This window comes from Sturnus vulgaris, chromosome 1, assembly GCF_052056855.1.
Source record: "Sturnus vulgaris isolate bStuVul1 chromosome 1, bStuVul1.hap1, whole genome shotgun sequence".
Taxonomy (NCBI): Eukaryota; Metazoa; Chordata; class Aves; order Passeriformes; family Sturnidae; genus Sturnus; species Sturnus vulgaris.
In genome coordinates, this window is record NC_142243.1 from 135,751,543 (window position 1) to 135,774,909 (window position 23,367).

The window sequence follows — 23,367 nt, forward strand, 5'->3', positions numbered from 1 at the left end:
CCATTAGGAAATACTAGTTGCTCAATGCTTAGTTACAAGAGTGAATTATAAACTGTAAATGCCTACAGCAGAGACACATTTTTCAGGGTTCTGCACACGCAGACTGCTCAGCTGCAACACCAGAGCACTCACCCTGCTTTGCGTAAGAGAGAGCACAGACACTCCAGATCACTGTCAGTCGGGGACTTCTAGTGTGCATCTCAGATTTCTCTGGCAGCATGACCCTGGGAACACTTCACTTCCCAGCAATAAATAGCAAAGAACTACCAATTAGTTGCATTTGTTTCCTAATACTGTATGTTTTAAAAGCGTTCTCTCCTTGAAGCGTTTGTTAAGTGCAGTACAAAAATGCCAGGCAACACAGAATTCAGCTGAAGTACTTAAATATGATTAAGATAACAGGCACACCATAATACTCTGCAAGTTCATGTCCAGAATTATCTCTGTTGTCACCAGAAATGAATTTAATAATATTGATACAGGTTCAGGATTCATGATTCAACAGTATTTCACCACTTAGAGTTCAAAGAGAACCGCAGGTTATGCAACTGTGCAATGACATTTGAATTCTAGAAATCTGCAACCCCATAGATGAAAAGTGCAGGAACAAGTGACAACGTTTTTTGTAACACTTTGGATCACCGAGGAAATTTTACAAAGTGTATCACAAGTAATCAACATCAATCTACAATGATTAATGTTGAAATGTAGGAAAAAAAGAACAATGAACAAAGGAAAAGCATTCTGACCTAATTCTTCATCATTGGAGACTTATTTTAACCACCAATTCCAGTATGAATTAACTAAAGAGCTGACTTCAGAAACAAGAACAACTTCAGAAACCAGTTAATTTGTGTGCCAGCTGAGGAAGCTATCTGTTCTGTTAAACATTAGCTTGGATTAACATTCAAATATGTGCTAGACTTTTGAAAATCCTGAGTATGACACCAGCCAATATTCCCCTTTTTCTGAGTTTTCAGGGAAGTCATCATTTGCAATTTGTACTTCTGAATAAAATACTTAATTTGCCTTTCTCTAAGTAATTATGACCAAATATATTTTGACTAGAAAAAGAACTACCTAAAGCTGATGATTTTTACTTATTTAAGTTATTAAAACAGCCTTAGGTATCCATTGATTCATGAACTCTCAATCAGCTGCAGACCCAGAAACTATCAAGACCTTATGTTTCAGTATTTCAAACTGAAACCATGTTCTTTCTCCCACAGGAGCTTTTCATGATGAAAAGCCTCACAGTGCCAGATCACATGCAGTAATTAGCTACCTGTTATACTGTGGCAGCCAGAAACAATATTTACTTATGACAGTCACCCAACAGAAAACCCCTTCTACAAAGCAAATTACCAAAATGAGTGAAAACAGAGCCCTTGAAAATACAGATATGGTTTGTGAACAAGTTACAGTGAGGTAACACAGGTGTGATCTTGCCATGGGATAAATGTGAGCACCAGGACAGGCCACTGCAGAGGAGCCTGTGTCCATCCTTTTTATACTCCACTTTACCTTGCACTATCTTGTCCACCAAGAAATCTCTTCATAGCTGTTTGTTTTCCCTCTCAATTCCTTATTCCATTTGAGCTCATTAGTCTAGGAACAGCTTGAGACAACAATCCGTTTTGGATTTGAATAGTGACTAATCTTGAATCTGTATTAACATTAGGAAATTAATTTCTGGTGACAGCAGGAATAATTCTGTACCTGCACTTGCAGGAGAGTATGATGTACCTGTTATCTTAATCATATTTAAGCACTTCAGCTGAATTTTGTGTTGCCTGGCACAAAAGAGAGTACCTAGATCAAGGTACTGAGACATCACTGCAATAATAAATAAATCTTATTTACCTACAGACAATCCAAGACCTATAAAAGTCTTCATACTGAAATACTAAAACCCCCTATGACAAATAAGCTAAAGTTACAGAGGTAAATTCATTCTTTAGAAGCAGCCTTTGAAAAGGTAGACATTAGTGTTTGTAGATATGTTGAAAGGCACAGGAGACCTTTTTCAGTAACAAAGGTATACACAAAAAAAACCTCCACTTTTATCAGACATTTATCATGTCCTTATTTCAAGGAGCAGCATTCACTACACAGTGAAGTTCAAACAGTGCTTTGGAGTTCTTTCTGGTCTAAACCATGAAATATCTTAATTTCAAACACAATTTTTCAAACCTTTTCAATGTGTAGTTCCTGCATGTTTGCTTATGCGTGCAGCAAAATAGGAAAGGCTACTAAAGGCTCAAGCTTTGTTTTCTTGGTTATGTTTTGTACCCCCTCATAAGTCATCTTAAATTTTGAGAGGCTTCAAGACCACATGGTCAATACCTGAAGTCTCAGAGAAGAGAGATAGCCAGACAGCAATTTTAATTCACTAAATAATGAAAACAAAACAGACAAATCTAAAGAACCTGTGCTCTAAAATCTCATTTATAGAAGCTGCATAGTTGCCATTTTTTTGTGTAGGGAAGTTCCTCACTTCTGAAATATTCACCAATGCACAACAAACTTAGTAAAATGGGGTAGCATCCTTACTGCTGCACTAATGTAATAATAAACCAAAACATATTTACTACATGTATTTATTTGTGGCATTCACCCTTACTGAGAATACAATTACAAATTATGCAGATAATACATACTGAGAGACAACGTCAGTAATCAAGATGCATGGTATTATTAACAGAAATGTACTTATTTAGACAAGTAAATGTAATTTAGGTATATGATGAGTTTATATTTATCTGTTTGTGAACAATGGTACCATAAGTGAAATACTCAGAAGAGGAATATGTTCTCATTTTTTGTTTTTTTAAGATGTTTTCTTTTCTGCAGCATTGTGCTGCTAAAAACCTATTGTGTCATTAAAGTCTAACTTAAGAATTGAGATCAAGATTTATTCATATGCAATTTAGAATGGGGCCCAGCTCCAGTGAAACCCATGTCACACATCAAAACAAAGACAACAACTCCCTTCATTCAAACCAATAAACAAGACAGAAAAATACACATGGTACCAGAACAGAACCATGCAGGTTACATTTAAATATACAATAAACGTTTTATGTTATTGACAACTGAGCAGTGGCTAATTTAAAAAATAAAAATCGATTCCTTAAGCTCACAGAATTCATTTTGTTTGAGATTTCAAGGGAATGGCCAAAGAGAATTAGACGTCTAATCAGCATGGGGAGAGAGAATCCACTTTCTTTGAAAACCTCCAACTTACTATGCAATACCATTCTAGCCTTCATAAAGGAATATCAAATGGATTCATATCCCTAGGTTATTTACAACAAAGGGTTTCACAGCAAAATACAAAATGGATCAAGATTTAATTTCATACAATGTTCCTAAATATTAGTATTTTAAATACCTTTATTCTGCATACTCAGAAAATAATTCATAAGCCTGTAGGTTCTGTCTGAAAGGAAGTGAAATGGAAAACAATTCTAGAAAGAGATTCTATTCAATCAAGTTCTCTCCACAAACATGAAAATGCAATTACATGGTTCAGTCTGATCCTTATGGGAGGAAGAAAAAGTTATCCTTCATGATATATTTCACAATGACCTTACAGAATTACTATATACATGGCAGAACATCTAAATCACTTTTTAATTACCCTTACAAAGAAAGGTTTGCTTAGCAACATTTCAACAAAAATGCAAAATTTTCAGCCCAAGGCTTCTTCCAAAGCACAACAAACAGTTTTATTCTACAAAATTTACTTCAGGCAGGTATTAACAACATTAAATTCATCTGGGAAAGACACACTATATTAACCTAATAAATAAAGGAGTGACCTATACATCACAGACATAGTAAAACTTGAACTATTTCTCATTGTTTTGAAAAACGAGCAGATAGGAAACTATGGAGAGGCATTAAAATAACTATGGAGTTGCAGCTTATCACCATCTATATATCAGAATGTGTTATTATGTTATTGAGATTTCTTTAGAAGGACTTTTAAGAGTATTTTGCTTTCAACCGAAGCACTTACAAAAAATCCAACAACAGATTTACCTCTCTTCATAGGAAAAATGAATCAAATTTGGTTCTGTACTAGGATATATTTTTCATATGCAGGAATTTAATATTCATAATGAAAGCCTTTCCTAATCAGAATATTTTATCATAGAGGACTATTGTCACATCTTGTTTGCAAGTCAAGGTAAGTCAGAGGTAGCTTAGGAATGCTTTAGAATTTAGTGTTTTACTTGAAATTAATTAATTCCTCTTTCAAAGGGGTTAATAGTAAGCACAAAAGGCAAACAGTATATACAGCTGCCACTGTCTGCACCAAAAGAATAATTCCAAGCTCAAAATAAGATTAGATTAGAACAGGAAAAAGGACACTGTACTTCTTTGCATTTGTTTCAGTGCACCAGTTCAGGTTGGTTTTCTACAAAAGGAAGCACCCCACTAACATAATATGCTATTCCAAGGGACAGAAGAGCAATGACAATGATGAGGAGCAGCACCCTCCAGAAGCCCAGGTCTTCCACAAACTCTTGCCATGTTGTGCGGAAACTGGAAAGAACTCCTTCACCTTGCTGTAGGTTTGGATTAAGAAGGGAATGGCTTTCCATTGCACTACAAAGGATTAAAGTTAAAAATACATCAGAGAAAAAGAATGCACCTGTAATTATAACAGTAATCCTACTATGGGCATCTGAAACATTCCAGATTAAAAATTAAACCCCCCTACTGATTTATAGTATAGCATTGCTTCTGCTAAATCAAGACAAATCAGATCAGGAAAACACTCCTAATTATAAACTTATTTTAGCTGAAAGGACATTTTATTAACCCGTGCAAAGAGAATGATATTTGTGTATGTATAACTGCACTGAATTTTCAGGCCTGCTACCCAGAAGCCTTCAAAGGTCAGTCCCTGTAATTCCTACTTAAATATGGCTTAGTAAAATATAACGAAGCATAAGTTAAGACCTCAAGAGGCACACATTATTTGTTAATAGAACAAATCATGACTAAAAATAAACTCTGATTAATAAAGTGGAAACTTTAACCAATATTAATTGAGATACTGAATTCTGCAGTGACCTGTACTACTCTCCTGGATGCCTTTGTTACATGCCTCTTCTCTAGCATAAAAAAAATCACAGAAAACAGTAACTTTGGATACAAAGAAATTCAGAAACTTTCTAAACAAGCTGGCATTGCTGTGTTTTCTGCCATATGGTGTTCAGTGACTGCTTTGATGTTTTAGCATTCCACTACCAATCCATCAGGCCCCCTTAAATTGTCAGACTATAAATTAGGGAGTGGAATTCTCACTTCTAATGAAAAACAAATATAAAATCTGAGAGAGGCAATCTTCTTTATAACTGATCATCTTTAGAAAAAGATGTAAATTGTCTCAAAATCCTGCATGGCTTCTTGCAGAAATCTCCCAATTTTGCTGGTTTCACAACTGTAATAGGAAACTATCTGTTGCTTATGAAAAATCTCATGAAGAATAGGAAAGCGTTTGCATAGCTTGACTTCACTTAAAATTTTGGCCATCTGCACAGTCTTACTACTCCTCACTTAAGTGAAATTACATACATAGGTGTTTACAGGATCAGGCACTACAACCACAGAAAGGAAATGGTGGAATCAACCACATATTTGATGTCAATAGCAGAATGTAAACAAAAAAAAATTTTTTTCCTCCCTTTTAAATGCTTTTTGTTACCATATTGCTAGATATGTCTTATAGGACTAGTAATAAAAGTTTTAAAAATCAAGGAAAAGTAATTTCCAAGTCAAAATTAATTGTAGAAATGCTGCTGTTCTTCACGACAGAAATAAATTGATGGTTATCAGAAAAAAGTGTCATTCAGGAAGCTCTCTTCTAAGATTACACCATGGGAAAACTTCACACTATTCATATGGTATTTTTTCTCAGGAAGTACAACCACTGAAGAACAATTAGCCTAAACTCCCACAGCTTGCTCAAGTATTGCAGCATCATGTGCACAAGATTTCAGGAACTGCCTACTAAACAGCCTGTATTTTGGTTTTTAAAATATTTACCATGCTGTAAAGCTATTTTAGCTTACCCATAGCTTCAGGATTTAGTAATCTTCCTTGCTTATTATGATTTCCCAAGCAAAACAAAGGGTTTAGTAAAAGACAGCCCTTTGTGCAAAACAACTTCTTACTCAGTAAGTACTAACTAGTTAATACATAACCACAGAGAGGTTAAATAAAGGTGCAATGCAATTTAAGTGGAAAGGTCACATGCTTGCTCATTAAAAAGGGTACACAGAAAACATTTTTACTATTTTATATTATGACCCAATTAAAATCAATGTTATTCAAGATATTGAATTACAGCTGCATAACAAATGGCAATGCAGCAACATGTCCTCAGAAGGGTTTGAGCCACACAGCCCAGACAGATGTTGGGTGTCCAACAGCAGGTGGGAGTTCACATTTGGACACGCTTGTGGCACAGCCACAGGTCCAGCTGGGCTGTGCAGAAGGACAGATGTCTGTGGGAGAGAGGGACAGAGGGAGCTCTGCCTCCTGGCAGAGCAGGAGGGTGAAGCAAGCAAAACCAAACTTGACTTGGGAACAGAGCTCTGGCCTCTGCCTCTCGAGCAGCAGCAACTGCACGTTACAAGGAGCAGAAAAATGAACTCAGAGACTGTTTTTAGAAAGAGTGTTATTTCTCCATAGGTTCATACAAAATGTAAGAGTTCAGAGGGCAGAGGACAGAAGACATTAATCCAAGGGTCTCTAAAATGTGAAAATAATACAAAGAGGGATAAGTGAAACTGTGGAGGTCTGAACAGCCAACTGGTAAAAAGATATTATTTATTTACAAAACAAACAGCACACAAGCTCATTTGCTTTGGCTCCTGTAGGCATCTGCTATTTGTTACTTTAAAAATAATGTATTTCAGACATTTTAAACACGTTCCCAAACAAGCTGGGTAGTACACTGCTTATGTCTCTGCGCCTGTCCCCAAGGAGAGCTGCTGACTTCCTGGCCAAAGCAAACAATACAACATTTATGAAGGTCAAATAACAGAAAAGGAACTATGTTTGTTAAAGGGACACCATCAAATCAAAAATGAAAATTTAAATGGGGTTGAGCTGTTCGTCCATATGTTTAAACAAAATCAGCCTAAGTGCATTTCTGTGTGTCAAGAAACTTTCAATAAAAGTTACCAAAATCAGAAAGGTAATATGCATTAATTCTTACAATGTATGACCAGGTAATTTTAAAAATAAAATTAATTTTATTTTTCAGGACTTAAAACAGTCTCTCTGACAGGTGAGGTCACCTGACATACAAGAAAAATCTTCATGCCTGCTCACTGGAAGTATTGGATATTATTTTTGCAGTTTTGTTGGTTGCACCTTTTCTGTTTATTCAGATTTAACTCCATCTATACAGCTTCTTTTCTGTTTACAGTACAGCCTGTCTACATTTCCACATAAACCAAGCAACAGTTACATGACAAAACTGCCTGTCTTTTCTAATATAATGTTCCAGCAGTCATAGTTCATGGTCATCATAAGACAATATTAAAAAGGCCACATTTTTTTGAATGGGGGTAAACAGCATAATAAGGTATACTAGAGAGCAGAAGTCACCATTGCTTTATACAACAGGACTGATAGTTTTCTTGTTTTGTGCTTTGTAGGACTGTGCTGCATTTTTCAGGATAGCAGTAACTCCTGGAACTGGCTAATGCAGCTAGCCTGTTCTCCTTATACGTTTCTTTTCCACTGAGAAACTTTTATTTTATGGCATACAGCTTCCAGTAATTACAGTTGCATTTTGTGCTATAGAATCACAATTTATTACTAGTGATTACCTCTCCCTTGTAACCCCAGGTTTTTTGTCTATGTCATCCCAAACTTCCTCAAGGTTGCCTGTATCTCACTTCTTGGTACCAGTAACATGTTTCTACTTCTCATGCTTTTGCTTTATCATTTAAGAAAATTCTAAGTAAGCACAGTCCCAGAACCAGACTTTTAGGAATTCATTAGTAACTTCCCTCTTAACCCAACACTTTCCCTGAAATGGCCAGCAATTTTCTCAACATCTTCAGTTCTGCATTAACTATCTCTTTCGCCACCATAAAATTCTTATTCTCCATCTTTTCCGGGACTACTTACAATAGAAATTTTAGACACGACACCATATAAAATCCTTTATTCAAGTTGAGATGGATCAAAAGTCTGCTATCCATTTTTAGCATAGAAAATTGTCAAAAGGATGTCAGGCTAGCCTGTGATACCAGCATTTTGCATTTCACACTATTTCCTGCTTGGCTTTGTGGTAGGTGGTAGAGTATTTATGTTTGGGACTCTGTAGTGGAAAATTAGTAATTATTTTTTTAATTTTCTACCATAAAATTAAAATCTAAATAGAAGCTCTTTTTTTTCTTACATTGTATCTGTTTAAAGAGATTTCTCCAAAATCTAACACTCAATTTTGATTCTGTCTGATAATGTCATGCCAAATTTGATATTATCTGTTTTGAGGAATAAACAATCAAGTCAATCCCAAAAACCTAAAAGCCATAAACATTATTTCTCCTGGTAATTATTTTTGTTTGGTAAATACCTTTCACTTTCAGCTGTCTGCATTGTCTCCAGCTTTGAGTGAGCTCCTCTGTTAAATCCTTTCACCTCTTGCTCCTCTAAAGATTCCAGCAGTCTAATCACATCTTTATTCACACCCCTTCGTTTGGCAAGAACCAGTGGTGTCGCACCTTGGTGGTTGCTAAAACAAGCCCATAAAAAGACACAAGAAAATTTTAACATAGAAATTTTGTAACAAGTCAACTCAGCACAACATATTTCTTAAGTTCTCACAACTATTTTCTGTTTTATCAGACAGTAATAAATTCCAATCTATCCAAGTTACAGCACAATTGGCTATAGAAGAAAATCAGTGTATTTAGATTTGAAATTGCACAACTCTTTTCCCCCTCTAATAAAATCAAAATTCCTAGGACTCTAATCTAATTGGAATCTCTGGGTGTTACAGCAAAATAAAAAACCCACAATAGATTTATGGCAATGTTCAAGTTTAAGCTTAATTTCAAGAAAGAATTGTGCAATCTGGCTCCTAATAGTTTCTTTTCCATGAGGGTATTAGGACATGAGGCAGAAATGAAATAAAATACAGATGGTCCCTCTGCTGCTATTAAAATAATACTGAATAGGTCCAGAGCTGCCTTTAGACCAGGAATTTCCACCAGAGCTCTTTGAAACGAGGGGAAAAAATCCCAACCTACAACCCATAAATAATCTGGTCAACCAGTAACTAGTTTTGCTGAGTTGAAAACATTAATGAGGGACAGGTGAAAAAGGGACAGATTTAAAAACTCAAAGGTTTTGACATTACTCCTGGTTTTTACACACGTTGTGAATATGCAGAAAGTTCCACAAAGTAATTCAGCACAGGAATGAAACAGCTAGTTATTTTGCAGCTTGAGAGCTTCCATCTGAGCACTGGCATCTGACAGCTGCTGGAAGCCAGAAGGAAAGAATATACAATATTCTGAGTCACAGACTTTGAGGGAGGGCAAAAACACTGAAAGGAAGCATTGTTACCAGAGAAGTACGGGAATGAACTGACACACACATATACTGTATTCTCTTTGTCTTGAATAGTACAACAATAGAAAATGGGCTGGAGAAATTCTTTTAAAGTAGTCAATGTGATTTTTTCTTTGGTGCCAACCACCCACACCTGTCTGGCCAAACCAGGGCAGCAATGTCATCAATGAGGCAGAATTAGACACAGTAGGCTCACACCAGCAGCAGCTATTTTCATCTGCTTTGCTTGTTGCAAAGATTAGCAGAAGTAGCCTCTTACTCTCCTCCTGCCTTTTTGTTTTTTTTTAATTAAGTGGTATCTTTGCAAAGTAGAAGTGCACCAAATACAGCATTTCAGCAACAGCACATTTATATGCAAGGCTCTGGTGATAGAAAACTAATGTATTATAAAGTATGTACTGTAAAAAGTGACTTACCAAATATCAATTTTAAGTCCATTAGAAACTAGGAACTGGATGGTATCGACATGCCCACACAGGTGAAGGGCTGTGTTACCCTGGTAATCAGTGGCCAGTAGATCAGCACCAAATTTATGCAAAAGTTGACAGATGTCTACATTTCCTCTGGCTGCAGCCAGGTGAAGGCCAGTTCGGCCTCGGCCATCACGAATATTTGGGTCAAAACCACTCTCTAAGAGTCGCTTGGAATAGTTAAAATCTCCATCAATACAAGCCTGCAGCAGAGGCACATTTGTCTGGGAGGAGTCGTTCACAAAAACGTAGGACATTGCTCTGATTCTCTCAGGAGGAGGTGGCCAACCTGCAAGTAAAAGAGTGAAGAAATGATGGTGAAACCAGACAAAATAAACACAATGCTAACATTCACTAGACTGTTCTGGTTCCCAAACAAGAATGCGAATGAGCTTATAGGTCAACTCTGAAATCTTCCTGTCAATACACATTAGCTTTGTGTGCTGCATTCCCTTCTGGTAAAAAAGAAAGAGCTCACACCTCTGGAAAGAGCAGCAAAGCTTTGTTATGAGAGAAAACTGGTAAGATGTCTGCCACAGATGCCAGACAGGTGATTAGTTTTCAACCTAGTAAGCAATCATATGTAGTAGTATTGAAGGGCAAGACACCACAGATTGGGACAGAAAGGAAGAACCTTTCATGAATGGGGAAACTCTAAACAATTCAGGCCACTGGTACAGTCACACTAACTGCAAATCCTCTGGATTTGAACTTCAATGCACAAACTACAGTACAGCTGAAAATGTTTGATTAATAAAAAACCTGAAAATGCTTGATTAATAAAAATATTAATTTCTTCATTCTGCAAGAAATGTACTTTTCAATAGTCTTTGCAGAACATTATTTTTGCAGTGCCAGAGATATATAAACTACTGAACAAACAAGAACAGCAATACAGAACACAGAAAACTGAATGTATTAGGTGAAATTGCCCACCAAAAACTGGAACTGGGTGCAAAGAAGACAATGGTAAAAATCAAGCACAGAGCTATTGTGGGTGTGACTGCAACCTCAACACAGAGAAACAAAAATGTAGTTTTCTCTGGCGTAATATTAAATAAAGGATTAAGTCCTTTCCTGTATCAGGACATAAAAGAGGAAGATAAATGTTTCACCATGGATTACTTGGTATAGAATATTTGATGAACTATGATTTCAGTTTTGCAGAAGAATATTTTAAGTGTGAGTCAAATCATAAGAGTATGATGACACTGTGTGCTTACGGGACACAGAAAATATTATTTGAAAACAATAAGGAAAAAGAGAATGATTTAGCAAGAGAATGGTAGAATGTTCATGACACAATTTTTAGAAGCAATGAAAACATCTAGAAGGCTGGACAACAGTCCTCTTTTTGTACTCCCTCAGAGAGGAGGTAAAAAAGAAAAAAAATTCACACAGACAAGTAAAATTCCTCTAGAAGAAATCTCGACAGACACATGACAAAGTTCAAGAGACAGGAGGGAAAAGTGATTTTACTAGATAAGCTTTGAATATAAAGTGAACTGAAATGTCACTTGAAACAATATTTTTAACTTGTCCAGGGTTTCTATTCTGGGCTCATGGTGTAGCAGTGTTCTGATTTACTATCTGAACCTCTTATTAAAACTGCTATACACAGATTTAAATTTTCTCATCTATATAAGGTATCCTTCCACACCAGTGCACTCATTCAGCCAGGAGAATGGAAACATGGCCAGTAGCCAAAGAATTCAATTTAAAACCTCTCCTTTTTTGAGAGTTCATAATGTCTATATCTTATAGCTCTTCCCCCATGTTTTAGATCAAATTCAAGACCAAAGTACCTACAGAAGTAATTTCAAAATGTTTACATTGGTCTGAATAATAGCTCTAGCACTGGGGGCTGTTGAGATTAATAAATCATATTTAAACTTCACTCAGCTGTGTTTCCTATCTGGACAAATTCTGCTACATACATCAACACTGTCCAGTTTTTCAGTGCAGGAATGCACGACCTTTTTTTCTTTATTGGATGCTGAAGAGATAGAAATGAATTCTATGTCTTGGTATCTGTAGAAGGTATGATTTTAAGCAGAGTACATTCCTCTAGGTTGCAAGTATGTTTTTAAGCACGTGATAGTACATCACTGGCTCAAGACCTCTTTTCCATATCCATCTCCAATAGCAAGTGGCCAGTTCACTGATACACCATAAAACTTAATGCAAGACTGGTGTCATGTAAGGCACTGACAGCTTCCTTATAACCCTATACAAAAAGAAAGGAAAATGTAATTACTCCAATTTTCAGTGAATGTGTTACAACCCCCTGGATGCTACAAAGCTATGATTCCAGCTGACAGCAATTTCAACTTTCTTGCCCATTTTCCACCCAAATCATGAATGATATTGAGAACTCTTCTTCCACTCAGCTCATCCAATCTTCAGTGAGAAAAATAATGGGCCCAGTTTCTCTGCAATGTGATTGTGACCTCTACACTCTGCAATAAATCTTCCCTAAAGCAAGATCATAAATCATTTTAAAGCCTCCAATTATCAGCCATAGTAGCAGCATATCAATACCACAAACCCCTACTTACACTTGATAAAAAGATCATGGTTTGCTTGTAAAATTGTGTTTCAGTGTTTAAATCTGCTTAATAAAACAAGGCCTAACATAAATCAACATGACAATATTATACTGGAAGAAACTTAGGCTATCTGAGAAACAGCATGGCATGCTCTGTTAAATGTAAGCTAATTGCTTGCATTTTCATACCAGACATGTATGGCTGGTAAAGCCTTACAGAATTCCCCAACTGTGAAGAAGTATTAGCTAATAATACCAAAAAAAAAAAAAAAAAAGTCACCTCCTTATTTTCTCAGAAAAGAAAGCACAAAGACTAGCAGTTAACGGATAGTGTAACTGGAAGCCATTCTGATTCAGAATTTAGTGTCACTAGAATCTTTTAGAACTGATCATTGATGTGTAGAAGACTAAATTAAAACCTTAGTATTTCACAGTAAGAAAGACAAAAAGATGAAGCAAATCCTTGTTCCCAATACTTGAAGATTGTGGACTAAGCAAATGCATTCACAAAAAAAAAAAAAAAATCTGGACCATCTGGTTTGATTTATCTTTGTGATTAAAAAGATTTTTTCTACTGACACAATTGTATTTCACATATGGCTAGCTAACCTACGCCAAATACAAGCTGCATACAAAGCTGAACTGTGCACCATCTTTAAAATGTCAGTCCCCAAATGACATGTTCTTGCCTCAAAATTAACCCAACCTAGCAAATTTTCCTGTGTAAGAAAACTCATTAAAAAATCACAAGTCAACTAATTAGGTATTCTTGATTAAACAAATGGTGGTTACATTTCTGCCCACAGTATCAAAAAGCTTATTATTGCAATGACTATCTAATACAACAGATTTAGGAGCAAAATTTAGAAGCAAAACAGCATTAGCCATTCAATGTAAATCACTTCTGAAATGTGAATCAGGTAATGACTCTGAAGCTGTCCATAAGCTGATACACTACAGTAAGGACTGATTCCATAGGCACCAGTTAGGAGAAATGGACTTGCATTAGTAACAAGACACAAAATATTGCAAAATGACCATCCTGAACATCCCAAAAAATTACTATTACTAGTTAAATAAATCTAATTTTTATAGACAGAAGTAAATGACTGCTTGTAAAAATGTATCACTATCTACTGAAAATGTTTCTGTTAAATAATATTTTTGTTTAAAAAAAAAAGGTTTGCTTTTAATAGCTTGGTACTTTGACAGAAAATTCATTTTGTGAAAAAAAGTAAATTCAAATGCATCCTTCCAAGCTAGAAGGATTCCCATCAGAAAGACATAATATAAGAATACATTTTCCCTAAATTTATATATTTATTTAGCCTCAACACAGTGCACTTCTTAATTAATTACCTTAGAAATCATGCTGTAAACCTCTTTAACGACACATGTGGGCTAGTCCAGGATAAGAAAATTTAACCAACCTGTTTGTTTTGTTTTTTTTCAAAAGGAATGCTTATATTAAGTGATTCTGTAAAAATAATTTATTTAATAGGAGTCAGTTGTCTCTCACTATACTGAGTATAATGGTAACTCATTGTCACACACTGATCTGTTGCAGGACACGTTCTCACCTGCAGAAGCTAGGCCTGATCTTGAAAAATATGAACCACGGACCTAAATATAAGTTCTGTCACTTCTTAAACTAGTCCTAAAATTTGTGTTAACTGTGCACAGTTTCATTTTACAGTAAATATGTTGTCTCTGCTTTCTCATTAAATTCAACAGCTACCACATAGCCCCAGGAACAGGAGAGAACAGCTCCACATGAGAGAGAGAAGCACTCATGGGACTCATCCCTCCACTACAAAAGTAATAATGAACCTGCCAAATTGGGACTAATCACCCAATCACTGCTCCACAGCACATACCAGTCCTGCAAAACAACAGAATTTCCCACTACATTCAGGAAAACTGAACTAATTGCCCCTATTTTAAAACAACACATCATCAATACCACAGAACAGTATCAGATTGCTCCATCCTTCAGACTTCTCAGTATTAATACACACCCTGACACCTAGAACCTAGGCATCAGTAAGATTACCACTAGGGAAACTGCCACCACCAAAAAATGGAATCTAAAACAAATCCAGGAAATAGTAACCTCCTATGCCAGCAAACACACAATACGTGTTACTTGCAAAATTTGCATTTGTCAACTCCCTTGTGGTAAACAGCATCCTCTTTCTGTAATGCACTTTGAGAGCACTTCAGGGGCAGTGGCTTGCCCAGCTCTTCCTCTTCATTATTTAAGTGAATGAAAAACACTCCAGTACTTTGCTTAAAGTGCTGAGGGAGAAATTCCTTGCTAAGTTTTCATGCACACATGTATTTATGTTAAGTTACTGAGAAATCACTTAACTGCATAAATATTATATTTAGTAAAAAATTATGTGATCAACTCATTTCCATTTAGGAAAGAAACTCAGTATGTACATCGAAATCCACTTAAGTTCTGTATTTTCTATTAGAAAACTTTATCTTTCCATTACAACTGGAACAGGTTTATGGCTCCACTAACATAAACTGCTGCTAAAAGTAGCACCTCAGATGAAGTACAGCATGATGCCTATTTTACATACTGCTATATTTTGCAGATTTTTTTCTTTCTAACTTTAGTTATTTTTTCAACAATTCCTGGATTTGAGGTATCACAGCAGGTTCATAACACCTACATCCCCTCTCATGTAACTAGTCATCCACATGGGTAGGTGCAAGCAGAATAAAATTATTTATGCCATTTCCTTCCAATAATTGCCATTCCCTTAAGCAGACAGAGACATACAGGTAATGATCTCTCGATGTCAGGACCACCCTGTAAGAAGAAACTCTGGTGCACTGCATATACAAAGGGCTTTACAAGTACAGATTACAAAGTGTTTTATGAAAAAGTTTTAACGACTATGGCTGCTGTTATGAATCAGCAGATGATGGTATTGGGAAACAGGGAGCTTCGTTCATTATTTCCCAGTATGTCAACACTATAAGATAAAAGATACACAAGATCTCAAATGCCAATCCAGGGTTGCAGAATGCTTCCTCAGATAAAATAGTACAAGCTTTGTGTATTTAAGTACACAAAACAAGGGAAAATTAAGAAAGAGATCATTCTTTTAAAATGCCTTTATAAACAAGGAGATTCACAAACATTTTATCTTTAACTGGTAATTCAGTTGCATTACATGTTTCAGCACATTTAACTTCTATCAAATATACAGCTAAGTATTTTTGAACATTGCTCATCTTTCATCTTCTGCACAAGAACTATTTAGGAAAAAAGGCAATTTACAGATTTCTTCAAATAATCTCTAATGTTAATTCCCCATAATTGGCTCAATTAAACCAGTATATAGCTGCAGTACTTCTCTAATCATTGTGGCCAGTATGAATACACCTGTTTTTATATAAGGTTATTGAATCATATCGGTCATAATTATCAAACTTTTCACAAAGCCGTACCCGAATTCCTTTTTTGTTTCTGCTGGGAACATGCAGGGTGTATGCCGATGAAGAAAATATTAAAAGTTACTTCATATTGTTTTGTTGCTGGCTTAATTGTCTGGTTTTTAGGAAAGTATAGAAAATTTGTCCCACTCTTAATGAAGTGTTTGTGTTTAAATTTGCTGCAGAGGCGGAACAGTGCTCTGGAAAAGCCATGGACAGAGGAACGAGGGTATCTGTGGCCGCAGGCTGCCGAGGCAGGACCAGCGCTGGAGTCTGGATGGACACTGCCACCACGTGGAATGAAGAATTCCTGTCCCACTGCAGGGACGCACACAACCACACCATGGTTTGAGCCGGGAGGGATCTTAAAAGGTCACCTGGTCCAACCTCCTGGCCATGGACTGGGACATCTTAGACACCTCTAGTCCAGGCTGTTCAAAGCCACATCCAGCTTGGCCTTGAACACTTCCAGGGATGGGGCATCCATGGCTTCTCTGGGCAACTTGTTCCAGTTTTTCTTCATCCTCACAAGAAAGAATTTCATCCTTTTATCCAATCTAAACCTTCCCTCTATCAGTTTAAAGCCATTCCCACTTGTCCTATCATTTCATGTCCTTGCAAAAAGCCCCCCTCCAGCTTTCTTGTAGGTTCCCTTTAGATACTGGTGTAATGTGTAAGCCTGGACAAACAGACCCCCTTTTCCTACATTTGTGCTGTTTTCTATTTTCCTGGGAAGGAAATTATGAAAGGCCTGAAAATAAGATTTTATAAAACTTTATTAAAAGGATTCTGAAATACAAACTGCTACTTCTTTGCAGTATAAACAACATTCTCATTTAAGCTTTGACCCTTTATTAGTGAAATGAGGACTTTAGGCATGTTGCTTGAGTTCTGAAACCAAAGGTATTTAATTTTAGAAAGTATGTATCTATGCCTTTTTCTTAAAAAACACCCAAAACTAAATCCAAAACACCTCCCACACCCCTACACAAAAAGCCCAGTCCTTAAGTAGACAATCAGTAAGTCTGAGATGACACATTTACTAAATGGGGAAAAAATTTTCTGTGTCTAGCAGGAATCATCAGAAATCAGAACTTAATAAAACCAATAAAACAAACTAAGAACGTGTCACAAAATGACTTGCTATATAGTTCATATTTCATTACTTTCCCCCCCAAAATATATATAATAGCTTATCTATCCTTAGTCATACATAACCTTGATGACATGGCCTTAGTGTGCTACATCAAATCTGGTTTAGTGGCTAATGAACAGAAGTAAGTCACTTTTAAAAGCAGATGTCTCCTAAATTTGTGACTTATTTATATATAACTGTATGCTTAACTACCTTTGAAAAAATATCTTGCTCTGCTTGTTCATTGAAGTTCATTATTTTATACCAACGATGTATTTATATTAATGTATCAATGAAAAGACAACACTGTTAAACAAGCAACTCTTATTACACATATTACACTCTTATTACACATATTTCTGCTCAGAATTTTCATGCTTGCACAGTAAATCACTAAAGCAGTTTATCAAAAACAAACAGTAAATTGATACATTTACTCTTTCTATTATTCTAAATATCTATCAACACAGCATGACTTTAAAAACTTAACTGTATCATGGTGGATCACGTTATGTGATATAGTAAGATGAAATGGTAACACTATTAAGGTTGCATATCTAAGTAGTACTTACATAGTGATACTACTTTTGCATAAATAGTTGCTTCACCATGCTTAGGCTTAAAAAATTTCTCCATGTAGGCAAACATGTAGTACTAGTGTCTGCCCAACTTCAGTCTTAAGGGACTGAAGGGAGTAAACCAGCAGCCTAAGCATTCCCAGGACAACAGACAAGTCCTGGGAATAATTAAAAAAAGGAAAATTAGGGAGGCAAATCCCAAGCTCCTGATCTGCACAGGGCTGGAATTGACCAAAAATGCAATGAAAGATGATTGAAAAGAACCTGAGAGTGAAGTAGATGAATTGATGTTTACCAATTGCATGAATTTATCTTGCTGAGCCTGAAAACAAAAGACATCACATATACAGGGGAAACCTCTACCTTTAGATAACTTGGCAAATACCAGTAACTCATCTGTAAAAAACTGGATATTCAGCATGAAACCCAGTGTCTAGTCAATGAACAGCAACACCCATGTTTCTTTAAAGAGGTTTCACAAGTTCTATTTGAGGAAAGATGAAGAGAAACTGTGAAAAAAGTGCTCATCAGTTCTTACTTTTATGAATAAAGAGCCAACATAAAGGTAGCCACAGCAGATCACAACAAAGGTCTATTTAGGCCTAGTATAATTTTTCAAATGGTGGCAAAAAGCAAAGGCCAGAAAGAACATAGAATAGGACAAGCATATATAATACTTCATCACAGCCTCCTCAGACATCTCTTTCCAGGAAAAATTTCACAGTCCAGCTTTCTTGGTCATTCCTCATTTGGAAGAGGGTCAGTGTCTATGATCATTCTTGTTTTGCTTCTCCAAACCTCACTCATTTTTACTCTGTTTTGAGCTGGGAGACAGAGCAGGGGTGACTCAATCAGGATGTTCAGGGCGAATCATGGATTAACAAGTGTCACGACAAAATTCTTTGCTTTGTTCTTTACTTGTTTCTCTGTAATATTCACTGTTTGTTTTACCTTTTTCACTGCTGCTTAACACTGTTACATTTTACATTTTAATGCTTTACATTTGTTACATTGCCATGGAACCATTCATCAAAACTACAAGATGTTGCTCACTACTGAGAGCCCAATGTTTCATACAGGAAGTCAGGATTCTCTTTATGTTATCTGAATCCCTCTACTTACACTGACCTCATGTGCCTGTACATTGCATTATCCAGTTATCAGTTTTACAGGGTTCTTCTGCAGCTTTTCATAGCTGACCCTATCTTTACAACCCATGTCCTGGCAAACACTATCACCTTGTTGCTTACTGCTTTTTCTAGGCTGTACATGCAAATTCTAACAGTTCAGAAACCAGAACTGAACCATGCAGAACTAGAATTATTCCACTCTTACTGATCATAAATTGACTAAAACTGGTGTCGTGGATGAGACTGATCCAGCTCACCCAGCGCTCTGCTTTCAACAGCAGCTGTCAGAGATACCCCTTTGGGAGAGCACATGAGCCTGGCTGCTCCCTGCAGTCCACACATACCCAGCACTCACTTTATTCACTGCCTTCATTGCATAACTCTTGGTCATGCCCCAGCAATATCCTCTGTGAACAATTCTGACTTTTCAGTCTTTTCTCTTAAGGATGCTGATCCCCTTGTCCCTTTCAGTTGCTCTTCCCTATCCCATTGTATCCTTCTTCCAGTGCCAGAGACTGGAACCACACACACTTCCCTAGATGGGGGTGCACCAGCTACAACAGCAAAATGGTGCCCTCTCTTCTTCTAACTACCTCTCTGAGGACAGTCACCATTTTTTGGCTCTCTGGCTGCCATGGCACACTGAGCTTAGATTTCCAGGGAACATTCAATGGTAACTCCAAGCACTTTCAATTGATTGGTGGCTGCCAGCTGTGAGTTCACCACCATGTGAGCATGGTTTAGATTACTCTACCCAAGACATCATCTTTCTTTGTGCACACTGAAGCTCATTTGCCACCTTTCTGCCTCCTTTCTTTTTTTTGCCAATTTCTTTTAGCCTTCTTTATAATTTTTTTTCACTTCTGCATGTAAGAAATGTCTTTAATGCTATATGCATTCTCCTCAAAAGCCTCTGGTATGGTACTTTGCTTTTATGCTTCCTGAAGATCTACATCACCTGTATCTACAACCCTACTCAGTAACCCTGAGTAAAAGCTGATGGGCCTTGGATGTAGCAGAATTCTGAAGATGTACCCAGTTTCAGAGAGAACCAGCCCCTAAGGTACCAACACATAACAGGGACAGGCATATTCTTCTGTGGTTTAAAAACTCCGAGGTGAAGAAGACAGACAAGCATTTTACACCATTCACGGGAAGCCCACACACCCTAAGCCTTTTCTGAAATGTGCTGCTTCTTCTTTCACCATCCACTAGTGCTGGTCAGACACTGTAAGAGGGCTTGAGCATGCTGAAGAATATCATCATTAAGCATTACAGGATTTGTGCCTTTGAGTTTATATTATAAAATTCAGCTGATGTAGCTGCATTACTTGAATGTCAGAAATTTGCTGACTGACAAAACTGGTGTTTAAGCAGCTCTGCTCCACTCAGACAATTGAAATTTTATTGATGAAGTAAAAGAAAAAATGCCACTTGGAAAAGTGATGTTGATACATGAAAGAAAGCCAGAATCTAAGTCCTGTAAGTACAGACAAGGCTGCAGTGGGGCACTGCACAAGATAAAGCCTTTTTCCCCACGTATGCAGCATCATCTTTAAATAGCAAAGCAAACCACAACAAAACTGACCATTTCAGTATCTGTGCTCTTGACTTACAAACACCATAAATACTCACAATGGAAATTTGGTGGAACAAGCCCATGCACCCAAGCCAGACCTGTTGCCTGCTCTAACAGCATTCTATGGATGGTCTCTCCAGAAAGCCCAATGCTTCAGGGATCATGTATTTCACATAACTTGTATAAATCAATGCCTTTTAAAACATCATGTGCTTATTAACTGATCTATCTGCAAGTGGAACATCCACAACTTGAGATCATGTGGGGAGAGATGAACTGACAGACTGACCAAAAGAAAAGAGTGGCATCCCTCAAAATTCCAGCATACCCAAATCCCTAAAAGAACCTCTAGCAGTAGTTTATTCCTTGGACAACCAAGTACCTCAGGTCCTGAGCTGAAGATGAGGACTTCAAGGCCACAGGTGCTCAAATATTAAGTTCAAAAGAATGTGAGGTGAGATAACACAACTAACTTAAGGCACTGCTTTAAATCAATCCCTCACTCTTGCTGATGAGACAAATTTAACTAAAGGACACCAAAACCTGAAGAGAGGAAACACGTCACTGATTACAGATCAGAACTGAATTTTAGAGTCCCCTCTTGCAGAGGCAAACTCACACTGCTCTGGTAAGAAAACAGCAGATGCACATACTACACTTCAACTCAGCCTACTCATCAAACTTTTTCTTCCACACAAAAACCACAGCAATTAGCCATTGTCATTTCCTGACTGTCATCAACTCTACTATTCAGACTGCAAACATTACTATAAATACTTTTCTTCAAAAAAGCAATTTAACAATTTAATAATTTAAGTTCTTGTTAACAACCCATTTCACAAACAAAAAAGAAAAACTGATCTATAGTCTACAGGTAACACTAAGCTTAGGCTTCTGCTGCAGCAAAGAAAAATATTATTTTTACAAACCAGTCACATTCTATCTAGTAAGTGTTCAGTTTTTGCTCTTCCTTGACCGTTTGGAAGGCTGGTCCTGAATATCAGTGCTCTGTGATGGTTAGAAATTTTCATATATTATTAATCTTAAAATCTATGTTAAATTATTCATGTATTAACATCATCCTTTAGCTCAATTTACTTCCCTCACATTGTTTACCTCGATGGTTAAACAAAAAACAAAACTACAATTATTCTGCAAAATTTAAAAAAGACAAATGCCTCTTCGATCAGACTCTTAATTTCCCTACTTGACCTCTGCATATCTTCCTGTTTCTGTTCCAGTTTTTCCGCTGAGAATGATTAACATTATACAAAGAATTCTAGAGTTCTGTTCATGGATAACAGTACCTCCTTTAACTGGATCACTGTAGTCAGCATTTACTTTTTCTTCAATTCAATATTTTGTAGCTACTTAACAGTTAACATTAACATTCTTTGGTTAACCTTCTTAACATTAATGTTAATTAACATTCACGTTAATTAACATTCTTAATTAACATTCTTTTATGTTGCTTTCAACTGGTAAGAATTTCTCCTACAAATTTTTTGCTTGCAAGGTTACAATTCTAAACCCTTATACTTTACGTTGTTATTGAACTTAGTTCATACTCTAGTTTCTCAGGATCACCCAATTCTTTCTGTGTAGTACTATAACCCTCTTTCATTCTGTCAGTGCCTCCCAACTCTTCATCACAACCAAATTAAGACAGTAAAGTTTTAATTGCTACATCAAGACCTATTAAATATTTAATAAGATTGGTCTCAAGACTGATCTTCAAAGAACTAATTATATACCCTCTGATAATCAGATTTGATGGATTTTCGATTCAATATTACTCACCAAGTTTGTTCTCTAGTTACTTCCCTATCCTGTCTACAAGTCAGGTGTTATCCCTACCTTTCACCACAATAACAACGTGCAGCAGCTTTAGTGTGGTCTAGAAAATAAAAAAGGGAACTACTCCATTTCCCTTAAAAACAGGAATTGTTTCATCAAAGACAGTTATGACAGCAGGTTAAAACAAGTATTTCAGTTTCACTTCTCTTGTTTTCTCCTAGAAAGCACGTTCAAAGCCGCACACTTACCAATGTCCTGTCAGCAGGGCGGCCGTGTCCCCGTTTCCCTCCCTCCCCTCCCGTGAAGGCTGGCACCGCTCCCGCTGCTCTCCCACCACAGCGCTCCACCTCTCCGGCTGCCGGGCCGGGCTCTGCGCAGGGCCCGTCCCCAGGTCCCTCTCCGGGCCTGGCCCAGGCCTATCCGGGATGACAGTGCCCCGCCGTGCCCCGCCGTGCCCCCCGGGCCTCCCGCCGCCGCCGCCGCCCGGCCCCGCGGCTCCCGGCCCCGCTCCCGCCGTACCTGCGTGCGGCTCTCGGGGGCGCGCGGGGCGGGCGGAGCGGGCGGCGGGGTGGGCGCGCGCGCCCCCTGCTGGGCGGAGGCCGCCGGGCGCTCCGTGCCCGTCCGGCCCTGACGGCGCCTTGGCCCGGGCTCCCGGACGGGCAGAGCCGCGGGGCGGAGCGGTGCGGGCCCGCCGAGAGGCAGGAAATCAGGAACAGCGTGGCCAGCAGGACCAGGGCAGGGATTGTCCCCCCATATTCGGCTCTGGTGACTCCATCCCTCGAGTTGTGGGCTCAGTTCTGGGCCCTCAGTTCAGGAAGGACAGTGAGGAGCTGGAGCGTGTCCGGAGCAGGAGAGCGGGGCTGGGAAGGTCCGGAGCACAAGCGCCGTGCGGGGCAGCGGAGGGAGCTGGGGGCGCTCAGCCTGGAGCAAAGGAGGCTCGGGGGTGACCTGAGCGCTCCGGACAGCGCTGAAAGGAGGCTGAACCCGGGGGGGTCGGGCTCTTCTCACAGCCAACAGGTGACAGCACAAGAAGACGTCGCCCCAAGCTGTGCCAGGGGAGGT

At 37.9% G+C, this 23,367-nt stretch overlaps 1 protein-coding gene across 2 annotated transcripts; it reads right to left on the minus strand.

The window, feature by feature from the left end:
* Positions 1–2,584: 2,584 nt before the first annotated feature.
* On the minus strand, positions 2,585–22,896 carry ANKRD46 (ankyrin repeat domain 46). Of its 2 annotated transcripts, none has more exons than XM_088177715.1 (4): positions 22,825–22,896; positions 10,032–10,374; positions 8,615–8,773; positions 2,585–4,617 (listed from the first exon to the last, which is right to left on the minus strand). In XM_088177715.1, exons 2-4 carry the CDS (start codon positions 10,340–10,342, stop codon positions 4,401–4,403), a joined length of 687 nt encoding a protein of 228 aa, XP_088033841.1. In that variant the 5' UTR covers positions 10,343–10,374; positions 22,825–22,896; the 3' UTR covers positions 2,585–4,400. The 2 variants fall into 2 exon arrangements, with proteins under 2 accessions (XP_088033841.1, XP_014735294.1); XM_014879808.2 differs by lacking the exon at positions 22,825–22,896 and adding an exon at positions 22,554–22,688.
* Positions 22,897–23,367: the final 471 nt, after the last annotated feature.

What these genes read in the sequence shown, in the direction of transcription:
- ANKRD46 (XM_088177715.1), bottom strand. Translation starts at nt 10,342, where the DNA reads ATGTCCTACGTTTTTGTGAACGACTCCTCCCAGACAAATGTGCCTCTG. An exon ending in GGACTTAAAATTGATATTTG is followed by an intron (nt 8,774 to 10,031) that starts GTAAGTCACTTT and finishes GGCTTGTTTTAG; the next exon opens with CAACCACCAAGGTGCGACAC. An exon ending in CAGACAGCTGAAAGTGAAAG is followed by an intron (nt 4,618 to 8,614) that starts GTATTTACCAAA and finishes AATCCTTTGTAG; the next exon opens with TGCAATGGAAAGCCATTCCC.